Source organism: Pelophylax lessonae, assembly GCF_965119305.1.
Source record: "Pelophylax lessonae genome assembly, chromosome: 1".
NCBI classification, from domain to species: domain Eukaryota; kingdom Metazoa; phylum Chordata; class Amphibia; order Anura; family Ranidae; genus Pelophylax; species Pelophylax lessonae.
In genome coordinates, this window is record NC_138768.1 from 105168446 (window position 1) to 105184745 (window position 16300).

Genomic DNA, 16300 nt, shown 5'->3' on the forward strand with positions numbered 1-16300 from the left:
AATGTGCAGTTCAAATTAGAATTTCCAGCTCTGCTTTAAATAAAATTAAAAAAAAAAAAAATGCTACATTTAGCAGGGAATGGACCGGTACCTGTAAACATTGGTTATCCACTGAACTCTGCTGTAAAACATAGCTTACATTAAGAGTCGCCTACTTAGAGCCTGAACCTGTGCTGTTTTTTTTTTTTTTGTTTTTTTTTTTAGATGGAGACCATGTTTATCTACTAAATTTTAAAGAAAAATAGAAGTTAAGCCTAAAAGCTGCTTTTCCAGACCCTAATCCGAGTTCCCAACTCTGCCGAACATTGTCATTTCCACATTAAATGGACCAAAAAAAAAAAAAAAGTTAAATTCTTGACAAAAATCAAGATATAGTTCTTTACATACAAAGACATCACTGATGTCATAGTGAAAAAAGTTCAAACTTCCAGTGAAAGACTAAGCAAACCCGAAGTTTATGATCAGATTTTGCGGCGGCTACGTCCCCAAAACAGAACGTTCGTAGCAGGTGGCGTCACTCCGACTGCAGGGCTGTATGGTGTAGTGTGTGCGAACTTATAAAACTATTTGTGTCATTTGCAGAAAGACTGCTGAAGTCTGCCATGGATACCGCCATTTTGGCACTGGTAATATGGTGCGCATGGTTTTCAAAGTCCACACTTAAGTTATTTACAGACACGTCGTTGATGAAGGGTTCTGGGACGGAGATCCCCATTTTTATCCTTTTTGCCGGCCTCTCCGTTTCCTCGCCACATAAGCTCACCGGGTTGAGGTCAGGAGGATAAAATCCAGTCTCAAATAAGGTAAAGCAATCACTTTCGCCATTGCTGGGTAAGTTGAGTAGGTCTTCTGTGCCGACAGGCACGTGGTTCACTGGGCCGCGGGGCAATGTGTCTAGCGAAGGGAAGCCATCATTTAAACAGTTTACGTCTGAAGAATTGCATACGGTGGCCACATGAGACAGTGCTGAAAAACAAAAATCAAGGAACAGACAACTGTAAATACATATCCACTGCTGCTTCTCAGGTATGCAGTAAAAACGCTTGGTACTGTCCTATACACAGCCTGTTTTACAGAGGATAAAGGGTTAATTGCAATGAAACCCACCTGTAAGGTCGTTCGCAGTTATATTCAGAATGTTAAGCTGGGTGTCAGGGATGGACTCGGTCCTATTCTGGCAGGTTAAGGCTGATGGATTCTCAACTCCTCCAAGTGCCTCTGCTTCATCTACCAATCTGTCCATGTAATCCCTAAATACAAGAAAGAACGGTGAATTCACATGGAAACAAATGACAAATATCAGCATATCAGATGTGGCCAATATTTAGCTAAACCACGGGAACAAAACAGGTCGGCCGCTGGGAAAACATTTTCTATTTAGCAATGGGTTGATTTACTAAAACCGGAGAGTGCAAAATCAGGTGCAGCTCTGCAAAGAAACCAATCAGCTTCCAGTTTTTTTTGTCAAAGCTTAAGGCCCTTTCACATGGGCGGTGCGCCCCGTGGACTCAGTTTTGCTCAGCGGGGATCAATCCGCCAATCCCCACTGAGCAGGCGGATGACGGCTCCATCTTCTCTCTGTGTGCAGAGACGGAGCTGTCAGATCCCCGCTCTCCTCTATGGAGATCGGATAATAACGGATAAGGGACCGCCTAGGTCCTTACTCTTGACTAGGCAGAAAAAAACTGAGTGGCTAGAGCAGAGAGAGGGAATATACCCCCCCTGGGTGTAGCCAGAATTTTTTTTTCTGCCTAGTGTCCTACTCCTGTAAGGGGCAGTGTAACCCAATGGTTAAGAATACCAGGAGCTGTGTCTGTCAATAAACGAAAGAGAAAAGTAGATTTTTACATGTAGGATCGAAGTGTCAGAATAGGCTTGGGAAGGAGGTGGTTAAGTAGAGCAGTGCTAAATAGCAAAAAATGGTCTTTTCATGAAGGGAGTACAATCTGTTTTGTTAATGCTCTCTGTCCCCATATTCCAAATGTGATCTCATTGTAACCCTTTCATATGGGCTTTTGATGGAGACTACAACTGGCCGTTTCAACATTTTACAGACATGTTCCATGGTTGTCACCATATGGAAATCTGCCCTAATGTCAATGCAATCATCACTGGAGTGCATGTATCCACACATAATGAGGCTTCAGAAATCAGCAGTACTGAGACACAACAAAGGATGAAAAAAGTAAAACACAATTTGTTTAAATAAACTGCCGCCCTTTTTTATACATGGCTCTTTAGCAACCTAAATATTATTAAGTTACGATTTAAATTTACTTTACAGGTGCGGAATAAAAAAGTAAGGCCCCTTTCACACGGGCTTTCCGATCCGGTCCGCCTCCATGCAGATGCTTCATGCAGCCCCTATGGAGCAGCGGATTTCAGCGGTGACATGTCCGCTGACACCTGCTTCTATCCGATCCGATCCGGTTCGTGAAATCCGGACGGATGGAAACTATTTTCCATCCGTCTGGAGGATCGGATCAGAGAAGATCGACTGAAAAATGGATAGGCAGTCCGTTTTCATCCGATCTCGCATAGAGGAGAGCAGGGCTCTGACAGCTCTGTCTCTGCAACGTAAGCAGAGACGGAGCTGTCATCCACCTGCTCAGCGGGGATCAGCAGATCGTTTCCCAGCTGAGAAAAACTGAGTCCTTCGGGTGCACCTCTCGTGTGAAAAGGGCCTAAAAATTATGTGGCTGAGCCTTCTGCTTAGTGAGCAAACCAACTCATCACAGGCTTCACACAAAGATTATAGGTTGTTGGCATAATTTTGGTAATGTAAAAACCCTGTAACTCAATTCAACACACTTCAACATACAAATACATCTACAGACTAAATTCAACTCACGTTACTCCAGGATGATGGTGATATCTTTTCTTGCCAAATCTTGTTTGCTGGGCAAAATTGTCATATCTCTCCGATTTCTTCCAGATGTAATAAAAAGCTACACATTCAGCTACTGTGCGGGTTCTCACCTGGATAGTGGAATAAGGTAAAATAATGAGAAAACTTCAATCCAAAAAAACTTCTGGAAGAGTGAAATAGACGGTCTCACGGCTTTTCAAAAACCAATACCATGCCACATGGCAACAATTAAAATAAAATTGGCGAGGGTACTCTACTCTGCTCTTTCCACTGTAGACTTGCCAGTCACAGGAAGTCATCATGGAAATTAAAGATCTGAATGACACATTCTTAAATTGGCCTGAAGGCAGGTTGAATGAGCAGCTGCTTTCACAGATGATTATTTTGACAGCTTAGATGACTGTGGACCTAGAAATGTTACAAGTGTGCACGTCAAGTAAAACTCTAGATTTGCTGATTTTTTTTTTTTTACTTCTACATACATAAGTACCCTATATGCTTTGCAGCACTCCTAACCTTTTCAGCCAAAGAAGCTGCCATCTTAGCCAATGTTGTCATGGTGCTGAACATGTCATCGGTTACGATATTGGCCATTTGATGGTTGCACATTTCAGTCGAGAGCAAATGTGACAGTTATTCATGACATGCCTTGAATTTAAAGCAGTGTTCCAGCCTCCCCCTCCAAAAATTACTACATACTGTAGCTGCTGACTAATATTAGGACACTTGACTGGAGTTCAGCGATGTCGGCACCAGAGCAGATGTTTCCATTGGCTGTCTGGTGCTGCCGCCGCCATTGCCGGTAAGGGAACCCGGCAGTGAAGCCTTGCGGCTTCACGGGCGAGTCCCTACTGCGCATACGCGAAGTGCGCTGCACATTCAGATTGGCTCGACGGCGGGGGAAGGAGGAGGGGGCCAAACTTCCAAGGGACAGTGCTGTCTCCCAGAAGTGGGGAAGGTTACCTGTGAAAAACAGGTACCCGCACCCCCCTTCCCCCTGAAGGGTGCCAAATGTGGCACCGGAGGGGGGGGGGGCGAAGTTCCACTTTTGGGTGGAACTCCGCTTTAAGTTTTTCAAATCCGGTAAATCATTGAGTTTAGGTCCACTTTTTATGAGGGGTGTGTGTGTGTATACATTTAAAAATGATATGGCGTGTGTGTACACACACACACACACACACACACACACACACACACGCCATATTTTTAAATGCCATTAGAGTGGCACTTAGGAAGCAGGATGGCTGTACAAAATTAGCCATACAATGAGGTGGGGTCATGAAAGAACTTATTTGTACTTATTCTGTCTGCCAAGAGTTTTAGGCTTAGCTGATATTGTGGCTGGCAAAAAAAGGATTAGCACAGAATGACATATCCAACATGCTGGAAAATGTCCATGTGCAATCACCAGCACCACTGAAGCACAGCCCTGTTGTTACAAATCAATGTAAAATCAAGTTACATTCATTGCACACTAATACAATGGGAAACATAGTTACCTTATTTTTCTGTATTAGATGAAAATCTTTCCCATGGATTAGAAGTGCATGTTCAAAATTTCTACATTCTTCCTCAGTCCAAGGCTTGAACTCTTCTGAAGAGGAGGAAAAAAAAAAAAAAAAAAAAAAAAAAATCAGTGAGGTAGACCTTTCTGTGGTTATTCTGGCAGCTTGATCTACATTTCAGGATAAAAACAGATGTTTTACATTAAGCAGGAACACGCCCCTGTTTTTTGGATGAGCAGAGGGAGGGGGCTAAACGGTCCCCACCCTATAAGCCGGCCATGCACCAAAGGCAATCAGTTAGCAGTCACCGTCAAAACAAGGCCTAGAAGAGCTGGCGCTGGAGCAGCATTTAGGAAACTTTGTTTAGAGCACAGAGGGGGAAAAAAAACCCTCACACACTTATACACATCACTTCCCTAGTTAAGCCACTCCAAATGAGGTATGAAAAAGGCAGGAACAGGGGTGTAATCCACTATTACATCCTAAATTGTCACCTCCAGATCATCAAACCTATTGAGGAGCCATAACGCTTGCAAGAAAAAAAAAAAAAAAGTTAGCTAGTGGCACGGTACATCATCAAACCGAAATTTAGAACCAACTTTCCTGACTGGCATATTGCAAGCTTGGCAGGTCTGTAAAAGGAGCACTTAAAGGAGTTGTAAAGTCAGAAGGTTTTTTAACCTAATGTATTCAATGCATTAAGATAAAAAGCCTTCTGTGTGCAGCAGCCCCCCTCATATACTTACCTGAGCCCATCTCTATCCAGCGATGTTGCACAAGTGTCTCGGCTGCCCGAGACTGTCCCTCATTGGCTAACACGGCAGCGTGGCGCCATTGGCTCCCAGTGCTGTCACTCAAAATCAGTGAGCCAATGAGACAGCGGGGTGGGGCCAGGCTTTGGCTTCCGTGTCTGAATGGACACAGGGAGCTGCTGCCCGACTCAGGTACCCCCATAGCAAGTGGTTCGCAGTGGGGGTACTCAAAAGGAGGGAGGACCTGAGAAGGGGATCAGGGCTGCTCTGTGCAAAACTGTTACACAGAGCAGGTATGACATTTTTAACTGAAAAAAACAAAAAGGACTTTCCAATCACTTTATTAAAGCCGATAATTAGTACATTTGATTGTGAACTATGGGGGCAGGGACTGGTGTAAATTACATTCTAGTTCAACCCCTTTTACTAAGAGCAAAAATAAAAACAAATCCTTTCATATTGGTAGGCAGAAACTACGACATGGATCACCAAATCTACCAGATACACTTTCTTACAATAAAGTTAAAAAAAAAAAAAAGTGTAGACTGAAATTCTACATTACTGTTTACAGGCAATGACCAATGCAATCTTTGAGCGCTTACCATGTAATACTCCTCTACTGCAAAACCTTTCCATTGCCTCTGGGAAGTCGTATTCACACTTGAAGAGCTCATGCAGAGCCTGCAAAATGGAAAGGACACAGTGAATCCAAATTCAACCACATGATTGAATAATTCTGCTCATGAACATTCTGAACCTAACAGTGGTAGTCTCCTGTAATGTTAACCACTTCCCCAGGGTAGTGGGGAATTTAAGTGGAGATATCTGGATGATGCCTGCAGCTACAGGCATCATCCAGTGATAATATATATATATATATATATATATATATATATATATATATATATATATATATATATATATATATATATATATATATATATATATATATATATAATTTTTTTTCCTTTAGCCGGCGATTCCCAGCAATGTAAAAGATATTATAGCTGCTAAACTATTTTAGTGGTTTAGCCGCTTGATTGCCTTTACAGGTGACGGGAGAGCACAAGGCCCCCCTCCTGCTGCTCTGGGCTCAGCTATGCGATTGGGGAGACGGAAAATAACTTGGGCGGCGGTGGCTCCCGCCCATCTCTAAGACTATCGGAGGCCGGAAGCTACGTCACATGACTTTCGGCACCGGCCGATGTAAACACTGCCATTTTTTCTTTTTTTTTTTATCCGGAAAAGCCCTAGATCGATTTTTTTTTAATCTCAGGCATTCCAGCCTAAGGAGAGATGTGGGGACTTCTAGACCTCAGATTAGACATATGCCGGTTTTCGGTAATTCGATATATCGCGGTATTGCATAGCCACGGTATTGTTATTGTGGCATTTTTAAAATACCGAGTTTCTCTGTCAAGTCTGCCTGACTTGTGAATTGATACATTTCAGTGAGCTGGATGACTCATTCACTCACACAGCTAACCCCTTTCAGCATTAAGTCTCCTAACTATAAACAAAAATGTTTACATTGTATCTTTTCCTTCCCTCTGCCAGGGAGAAAGGAAGTTTAACCTCTTAAAGACTGGATCTTTTTCTGACACTTGTTGCTTGCAAGTTAAAATCAGTTTTTTTTTTGCTAGAAAAGTACTTAGAACCCCCAAACATTTTATATATTTTTTTAGCAGAGACCCTACAGAATAAAATGGCGATTGTTGTAATATTTTATGTCACACTGTATTTGCGCAGCAGTCTTTCAAACGCAATGATTAGACTTTAATGAATAAAAAAAAAAAAAAAAAAACGTAACAGTAAAGTTATCCCAATTTTTTTTTTTTTGTTACACAGAGAATCGTGAGAGAATCGTGATCTTTATTCCAAGCTAAAAAATTGTGATTCTCATTTTGGCCAGAATCGTGCAGCTCTAATAAATATATATATATATATATATATATATATATATATATATATATATATATATATATATATATATATATATATATATATATATACACACCCACACGCATAGCAGCCCACATTACATTATTATATAGCCATCAAGCAGTGTCTACAAAAAATGCAGAAAGCTTGCCAGAGCAGGAACTGCAGGTTAGTCGCATGGTGCAAAAGCAGGATGGATTTCAGGGCCACTGAATTTTAAAAAAATGCTGCATGCACCTTTTTTCTGCGGAAAATGAGGGCATAGCAGCCCGTTCAAATCAATGGGCTGCTATGCCTGTGCAAATGTGGGCCGCCAACCCGCATACATGTGAACCACCAACCCTCATACATGTGAACCACCAACCCTCATACATGTGAACCAGGCCTAAAGCAATAGTAAAGTCATTTATAAACAACACCTCCTTCAGGTTTAACCACTTCTTGACCACAAGGATTTGCCCTCTTAATGACCAGGCCATCGGATCGGAGCCGAGCGCCAGGACCAGTTATCACCAGTTAGGCCAGACACTGCTTGATGACCTATTTTAGGCCTGGTTCACAGAGTCTGTACTGACTGACTATATAATAATGTGCATAAGTGAACCAAAGCCCCTAAATTCAGCAATGAAATTGAAGTGAGGTGGAAATTTAATAATTTAAATTTAATAATAGAATACCGTGATAATACCGTATACCGTGGCAAAACCTTAATCAATTAATCGCAGCATGAAAATCTGATACCGTCACAAGCCTACCTCAGATCTCTCCGTAAAGAGGACCAGTCATGCCCTACTCCTATGACAAGGAGGATTTACATTCCTTGAAATAGGAACAAAAGCGATCAAAAAATAAAAAATTGAAAAGGGAAAGTGTGCCTTGTGCTGGCATGCAGACGTGAACGCATATGTAGGTCGTGCCCACATATGTAAACGGTGGTCAAACCACACGTGAGAAATCCTCACGAATGTTAGAGGGAGAGCAATAGTTCTAGCACAAGACCCCCTCTTTCAACAAATGCAACCACCGCCATTTTATCCCCTAGGGCTGGAATGGCGATTCTTGACACTACAGATGTTTTGGAACTATATTTCCCATGATGCCTAACTACACTGCAGAGTGCGTGAGCATCATAGGTAATGTAGTTTCAAAAACATCTGGAGTGCTAAGGTTCGCCATCACTGACCTAGGGTCTCTGCTACAAAAATATATAGAATGTTTGGGGGTTCTGAGTAATTTTCTAGCAAAAAAAATTAAAAATAGGTTTTTACATGTAGGAGAGAAATGCCAGAATTGGCTTGTGTGGCAAGTGGCTAATCTAACTTTATCTTGTAACATGACTACAGAAGCAGACAGGGCAGTTTCCAGTAATAGTAATCAATCGCCAATGTGGCAGCGAAAGCTCTCTCAAATGTAACTGGCATACAGTAGAAATGGGCTGCCGAACTGGTTAACAGAAACAAAACTGTGCAGATCTCCAATTGCCATATTTATATTTTAGTGTTCCAAAGTCTGAGCCCGATTTAAAAAAAAAAAAAAACCATGCTAGCTTGATGCTAGTTTCATCCCCTCTCTGAACTGAATAGATTTAGTTTAGTCCAACAGCAAAGTTTTCTCTAAACCGAAGGTACAACAGCAGACTTTGTTGCCCAGAGTTACTATGTAAAATAAAATAAAAAACCCCACAACAGATAAAAGAATAAGTCACCTGTTCGCTATCTTTGATGATCCCATCTGATACTCTGTTGTGCACAATCTTCTTGTTGTCCATCTTCATGGTTTCCAACAGAAAAGCCTCCACTTTGCTCTCCGGAACAACATCTGGACTCCAGATCAAGTGATCTTGGTGTTCGTAGTCTGTAATTAATTTTATAAACAGATATTATGTAGTCTTTATTTAGGCCATCCTCTCTGTAACGGTTGCGATTAAGGCTGGCCATACACAGTTCAAATCTCAGCAATCTTCAGCAAGAACCGGCCAAGATTCAAAAAGGTTACTGGGCAGGCTAAAAAGGATTCCAACTTGATCGATTGATTAACTGGGGTACAACCAGCTTGCTGGATTCTTATGCGATTAATAGCTGCTAGCGAAAATCAGTGTTCTTCCGGTGGGGGTGGCTTACCCCATCTGCCAGGAGCAGACAATTGCTCAGCAGGAGGAATTCCCCTGTCAGCACTGTCTGTGTTGATGGCGGAATTGTGCAAATTTCTTTCCTGCAACCACACACTGTGTATGACCCGCCTTACAAAGCTTTCCCCAGACAGTTCACAATACATTCCAAAGTATTGTTTACAAAACGCTTTATGCGAGATGAGATGTCCACCCACTTACCAGATAAATCTGCCATGTAATGTCCTTGAAAAGGTGGGATTTCTGCCTGATACTGTGAGCCAACCATGATTTCCTAAAAAAGACACAGAACGATAAAAAACACTATTTATCATCAAATCACTGGTATTTGAATGAGGAACACCCTCTTTCAACATTTAGCAAAGTTTAAGCAAACATATGTAAACAGTAGCATATTAAAAAGCAGTCCAGCAGCAGATACCTTTATCCACAAGCAGCGATGGAAAAGCCTATAAAAAACACTTACCTTTCTTAAATCTTCTGAAGAATTTCCAATTTCCGTTTCCAATTCTTCACTTTCCCACTCCTTATCTCCATCATATGCTGTATTTGCTACACATAGGGTTAAAGGAAAAAAACAAAAAACAAACTTAGAATACAATGGGCAAAGTTACTTTCTTCTTTTAATCTCCAATATTTAGTAATCACATTAATAATAAAAACAAATTGTAGACCAATTTTAGGAAGGTATTTTTTGTAACGTGCCTCTTATTGCTCTTTAAAGATAGAAGCAACACCCTTTTAGCAAAACCTTCAGATGTTGTGGCTGCATTGGCATTCTTTTTTCAGCTTAATAACATTTTTCAGCAATCACAGAAAAATTGGATTTTTGACTTACCCTAAAATCCATTTCTCTGCATTCATTGACAGACACCCTCCATGAATCTGGAACAATAGGGTTATACTGCCCCCTACAGAAAGACACTAGGCAGAAAAGCCGAGTTAGACCAACTGATAACTCCTTTTCCGAGAGTCTTCCAGGACTGCCCTTGGAGACCTTGGGCTCCTCCCACCAGGACAGGAAACACATTAACCCCACCAGATAAAAGGCGGTTTTCTAGTCCCCTCCCCTTTAAGTATTGAGAACTGTAGGACGTTCCTGTAAAACATATGCATAATACAAGGCATTACCCAGCTGTCCTGGAAGACTTTCAGAAAAGGAGTTACAGGTAGGCAGCTTTTCTCAAGTCGTTTTCCAGGACAGCCCATGAGACGATGAGCCAGATCTTACTAGTCTAGGGAGGGACCACTGCCTGGAGCACCTTTTGACCAAACGCCTGCTCCTGGGAAGAGAGGAGGTCCAGGCGATAATATCTAAAGGTCAAAAAATTAGACCAGATGGCTGCCTCACATATTTGTTTCGGTGAGGCCCCAGACCTTTCAGCCCAGGACGCGGACAAGGCTCTTGTTCAATGACAAATGGCAGAGAAACATTCTTAACTCTCTAGGCTTCAGCAATTGTCTGCTTTATCCACCTAGCTATAGTGGCCTTAGTGGCTCCATTACCCTTGTGTGTCCCAGAAAAAAGAACAAATAAGAACTCAGATTTCCTAAAGGTCTTGGTAATCTCTAGGTATGTGAGAAGAACCCTTCTGACATCCAAAAAACTAAAATCCCTTTCTTTCTCTTTTTTTTTAAAAATTACAAAAAGGTTGGTAGCACAATAAAGCCTGAACCTTTAAAGTACTAAGGGATAGACCCTTGTCGGCACCCTCTTGAAAAAATTGCAGAATAGATGGAACATCGGGAGAAAATCTTTGATTTTCAGACAACCAAGAGTTAAATTTCTTCCAAATTTTGTAGTATATAGCTCTTGTGACAGGCTTCCAGGAACTTACTAGGGTCCTCACAACCTTGACAGAGAATCCCTGAGAGCTTAGTATCTGCTCCTTAGATACCATGCAGTTAAGTTTAAGGATGCCACCCGAGGATGAGATACTGGGCCCTGAGACAACAGGTCCTGTCTCATAGGCAGTCACTGGAAGTTTTGAGGCTAGTGCATGCAGGCGTAAAAACCATCACCTTTTGGGCTAAAATGGGGCTATCAGGATCAAAATTGGTGTCTTCCAAACTCCTGGGATTAGTCTGATAGGAGGGAAGGGGTAGCAGAGGCTGAATGACCAGGGATTCGCAAAAACGTAGATCCCCAGAAACGGGTCTCCTGGTTTCAGGGATAAGAATCTCTGTCTTCTGTCTTGCGGTTCGTTTGGGCTGCAAAAAAGGTCCACCTCTGGGGAATCCCACAAAAATTTCAAGGTCGAGGGCCCAATTGTCCCAACATACCTGGTAGCAGCTGAGGTAATCTGCCAAACAATTCTGAATCCCTTTCAGATGAAGTGCTGAAATGGAGGCTAGATTCACCTTGGCCCAAGATAGAATCATTTCGGCTGTGAACTGCAAGGTCCGACTTCTTGTACCCCCGTTACTTGACAAAGGAGCCCGCACGCCCTGTGAGGCTACTGCGCACGCTCGGAAACGCGTTTTGCGATTGGCTGCTGGATCTGTCACACTGGGCTCCCATATCTGTCTGCGCTGGATGTACCGAGGAGCAGGGCGCCCTTCTGAAGCCGCCAGCCATCCTACCTAACGGTCTCTTGGCTCACCAGGTGTCTCCCTGAGGAACAGAACACCTTCCTGAAGCCGCTGGTCATCCTACTATATGGTCTCTTGGCCCTCCAGATATCTCCCTCCTTCACCATCCCCTGCACCACCTCTTGGAGCCACAAACATCCAGCCGTGGACCCCTGTGTTCCTGCAGACCACCTAACAGATGAGCTATTTTATACCGTTTCAAATGTGAGCAGTTTTCCTGTACCTGCCTTACCCTTTTAATTAAACTGATAACATTTAGGGCCGCTCTGCTTTTTGTTTTTATTTCCACTTTCAGAGCTGACTTCTCTCTGCAGCTGAGCTGGCCCTGAGTGTCATCTATTTCAGCCATCAACTACACCAGACTAATGACTATACATTAACTGCATACCCCTTGATTCTATATAGGTATGTGTGATGCGCCAACTCCTATCCTGCTTGTTCTTGTACCCCGTTGAGGTACGCTACTGTCACAATGTTGTCAGACCGAATCTGCAGATGGTGTCCTCTGACCTCTGCCTGAAAACCCTCTAAGGCTCTCTGCACTACCAGAAGCTCCCTTTGATTTGATGATGCTCTTGCTACAACCGGGGACCATTCTCCCTGTGCTATCTTGTTTTAAAGATGGGCTCCCCAACCAAAAGAGCTTGCATGCATCGTTATTTTTTGAGATATTGGAATAACTTACTCCAGCCCTCTGGTCAGGTGAAGTGGCGACCTTCACCACCACAGGGCTTTCTTTACTTTGTAGGGAATTCGTACCTTCAATGTCTAAAGAACTCAGGGACCCATCCCAGGTCTTTAGAAGAAACAACTGAAGAGGAAATTGGCGGAACTGCACCCAAGGCACCGCCGGAAAGCAAGATGTCATGATGCCTACAACTCTTGAGACATCTCTGAGCAAGACCCTCTGGTTGGTCTGCAAGACCCTTTGGTCCATCATTTGAGTTGTTTTTGAAACTCCCCCCCCCCCCCGGAGGAAAATCTTTTGATCCAGTGAGGAAATCTCGTACCCGAGATAGGTCACTCTTTGGGAAGGCTTCAGAGAAGACTTCTTTGTTAACTGCGACTGGAGTAACTCCTGAACCGCCTGGAGATTCCTCTCTAGTTTTAGACACAAATCTGCCACTATTAGGTCGTCCAGGTAGGGGATGATTAGAATTAATTTTTGTCTAAAATGGGGCCAACACTTCCCCCAGGACCTTTGTAAAGTTGCGTGGGGCTGATAACCTTAAAAGGGCAGCGCTTGGAAATGAAAACGATGGATCTCTGATCCCAATTTTACCGCTAGCCATAGAAACTGTTGGTATGCTGGATGAATAGGGATGTGCAAGTAGGCATCCTTTAAGTCCAGGGTTGCCATAAAGCACCCCGGGTAAAGCAGATTCCTTATGAGAAATATTGATTGCATGTGAAAGTGCTTGTATCTGTTTGAGTGATTTAGAGAACAAAGGTCCAATATCAGGCGGTAATTCCCCGAGGGCTTCTTTATCACAAAGATGTGGGAGCAAAAAACCCCTGCCCTGCTCTGCCCTTGAAACCGGGACCAAAACATTCTTATATACGAAGTCTCCTATCTGGAGACTCAAGGAAGTAGCCTTTACTTAATCTCTGGGTAGGCTGGTGACTAACAATCTCTCCGGCGGCCGGGAATCTAATTCCAGTCTGTGCCCCCTGGTCATCAGATCTAAAAAAAGAAGTGATCCCCTTCCACTGTGGGACGAAGGCAATTAATCTTCCTACCACTCTGCAGCAGGAGTCTTATTTTGGCGGGCTGTTGAGTAATAAACAACACCCCCCTGCCTTTCTGGCCAGTCCAATGCTTCTTGGGTCTGACCTCACATGGACCCTGCTGTCTTCCCCTCTGCCCTCGAAAAGGCTTCAGAGGAGTCCGGTTCTTTTTCTTTTCTGGGAACGACTTCTGTCAACCGTACGTTCCAGAGCTTCTTGTAATCCGGGGCCAAAGCGATGGTAGCCTATAAGGTGAAGAGTACACATGCGCAACTTAGACGAAGAGTCTCCAGAGCCTTCTGGTCGAATTAATCAAAGCAGAGGTCCTAGCTGTCAACCTAACCAACTTTGGGCCATCCTTCTCTAAACGGTCTATGCACGAGTGGCAGACCACTTTACTCCACGAGAAGCTTAGCTTTGCCCCGCAAACTGCATTTTCTTTTGGGTGGTTGCACATGGACCTTGTCCTGAGCCTTGGTCTACAAACATAAAAAGAAAGTCTAGTTTGAGAATCACACCACCCAGATCTCCAAACACACCCCAGTGCAGGAGAGAGGCCCACACAGCTATGATGAGGAGAAAAAGCCCCACAGGATATGCAAGAGGGAAAAGTCCCCAGGCTTACCTGACAAGTGCTGGTGCCAGAGCCTGTGTCCGCTGCCTGAGCAGTTGCTGCAAAGGAATCCAACCTGTTCTTTCCTGTGTTCCACAGCCTCTGCTGGGTGCCACAAACACCAGCCGCCCAGCCCTCTCCTATGCGCACTTTGAGACTGGAACCAGCATCGCCGGCGCCCGCTAATGAGGTCTCCTGCGACCGGAAATTACCAACACCACTTCCTAGGGCCAGGGTGGAGCGCAGAGGCTCCGCCCCTTGTGTCCTACATGCCGGAGCTGTGCATAGAAAAACCCCTTTCAAGCACTCTCCTTCCACTGAGCAGCCAACCACGCTGCCTGCAAGGATAACACCACTGGGTTGGACAGAGGCTCCCTCTTGCTTCCCCAGGCGCCACCAGCGGTCTTGGCCCTCCCCAGGCACTAAGGACAGGAGAAAAGCAGCCACCAATAACCTGCAACTATGAGGTATTGCACTGGGCAGGAGAAGTCCATGTAGGATTCTTTCCCAAGTCTCCAAAAGGACAGACCATGAGACCCAAAGAACCAAGTGACAGGAAACATTTACCCCCCCCCCCCCTGTCCGGAGGAAACACTAGTACTGAAGAGGGGAGGACTAGGAGGTCCGCCTTTTATATGGTGGGGTTAACGCGTTTCCTGTCCTGGTAGGAGGAGCTCTAGGTCTCATGGGCTGTCCTGGAAGACGACTTGAGAAATAAGAGATGGACTATGGGCAGTTCCTGGTGGTATACTCCCCCTCTCTGCTATAGGTCCTCAGTTTTGTAACAATCAGTGTCAGAAATATCATAACTTCATAGAGGGATGGGTGCTGTGTCCGTCAAATGCAGAGAAATGGATTTTATGGCAAGTCAAACAAATTGGATTTTTGACTTACCGTAAAATCCATTTCTCTGATGTTCATTGACGGCTCCTGATCTTCATAACCATTGGGTTATACTGCCCCCTGCAGGAGCAGGACACTAGGCAGAAAAATAATCTGACTATGCCTATGGGCAGACCCAGGAGGTATACTCCCCCCCTCCCTGATATAGGTACTCCACAGAGGGGTGGGTGCTGTGTCCATCAACAAACATCAGAGAAATGGATTTTATGGCAAGTCAAAAATACCATTTTCTCTTCCGTTCATTGACGGACATAGCTCCTTATCTTGATAAACCATTGGGACATCCCAAAGCAGTGTTAAACATGAGAGGTGGGAACAGCAAAAAAATTTGCAAGGCTAAAAACAGTCAACCGGGCAACAGGAGCTTAACCAAAACAACTGGAGCCCACCTGAGAAAAACAATACACCCTCAAAGAGGATCAAGTCCTCTAAACAGCAGCCTGCAAAACCTTGCGGCAAAAAGAAGCATCTGCAGATGCAAACACACCCACTTCTTAGAACTTTATGAAAGTGTGCATCGACAACCAGGTGGCCACCTTGCAAACCTCCATCACCGGACAGGGAAAGGAGGAACCTGACCCCTGATGGAATGGGCCTGAATAATAGTCAATCCATCTGGAAATGGTCGCAGAGGAAGCAGGCAACCCCTTCCGAGGCCCATCCATGAGCACAAATAGTGAAAATGGTGAGTCTGACTTCCTAAAAGACTCCGTATTCAAATGAAAATCAGAGACACCTTGGGAGGAACGACAGACAGGGGCGAAGGACCACCTTATCTCTGTGAATCACCAGTAAGGTGAATGACTGTATAACAACGCCAGTTCCAACACCCTGCGTGCAGAGGTTATAGCCACACAAAAAAAAAACACCAAAGGACAGCGTAAGCAAGGGAGGCTTCTGGAGGACCAAAGCACCAAACTGAGGTCCCCAAGATGGCAACAGAGACCGCACTGGGAGGAACCAAATCTTTGACACCCTGAAGAGAGGTACACAGCAGGGATAGTGTGGCCAAGGGTCATTCGAAGAAGACAGTCAAAGCCGACACCTGGCCCCTGATGGTACTCAAGGGAAATTTTTGTTCAACCCCCCCCCCCCCGTTGAAGGAAAGTCAAGATCTGAGCCACCGAGAAGGAGTGAGGATGAACCTCAAGAGACTCGCACCACGCAATGTACATCTTCCGTACAATGATAGATCTTCCTAGAAGTAGATTTCCTAGCTTTTAACAGCGTTGCAATCACCGACCCAGAGAAACCTCAATTCCTCAGCAC

The 16300-nt window shown here is 44.1% G+C and overlaps 1 protein-coding gene across 1 annotated transcript in view; it reads right to left on the reverse strand.

Moving 5' to 3' along the window:
• Window positions 1-320: 320 nt before the first annotated feature.
• The window catches only part of MIER3 (MIER family member 3), a 45084-nt gene continuing 29104 nt past the window's right edge, over window positions 321-16300 (reverse strand). Inside the window, exons 6-13 of the mRNA XM_082244229.1 lie at window positions 9662-9747; window positions 9397-9469; window positions 8773-8921; window positions 5729-5807; window positions 4369-4463; window positions 2852-2979; window positions 1108-1250; window positions 321-966 (exon numbers count right to left, since the gene is read on the reverse strand). Of these exons, the coding sequence (XP_082100355.1) occupies window positions 515-966; window positions 1108-1250; window positions 2852-2979; window positions 4369-4463; window positions 5729-5807; window positions 8773-8921; window positions 9397-9469; window positions 9662-9747 (1205 nt within the window). The 3' untranslated portion in view covers window positions 321-514. The remainder of the gene's footprint in view (window positions 967-1107; window positions 1251-2851; window positions 2980-4368; window positions 4464-5728; window positions 5808-8772; window positions 8922-9396; window positions 9470-9661; window positions 9748-16300) is intronic.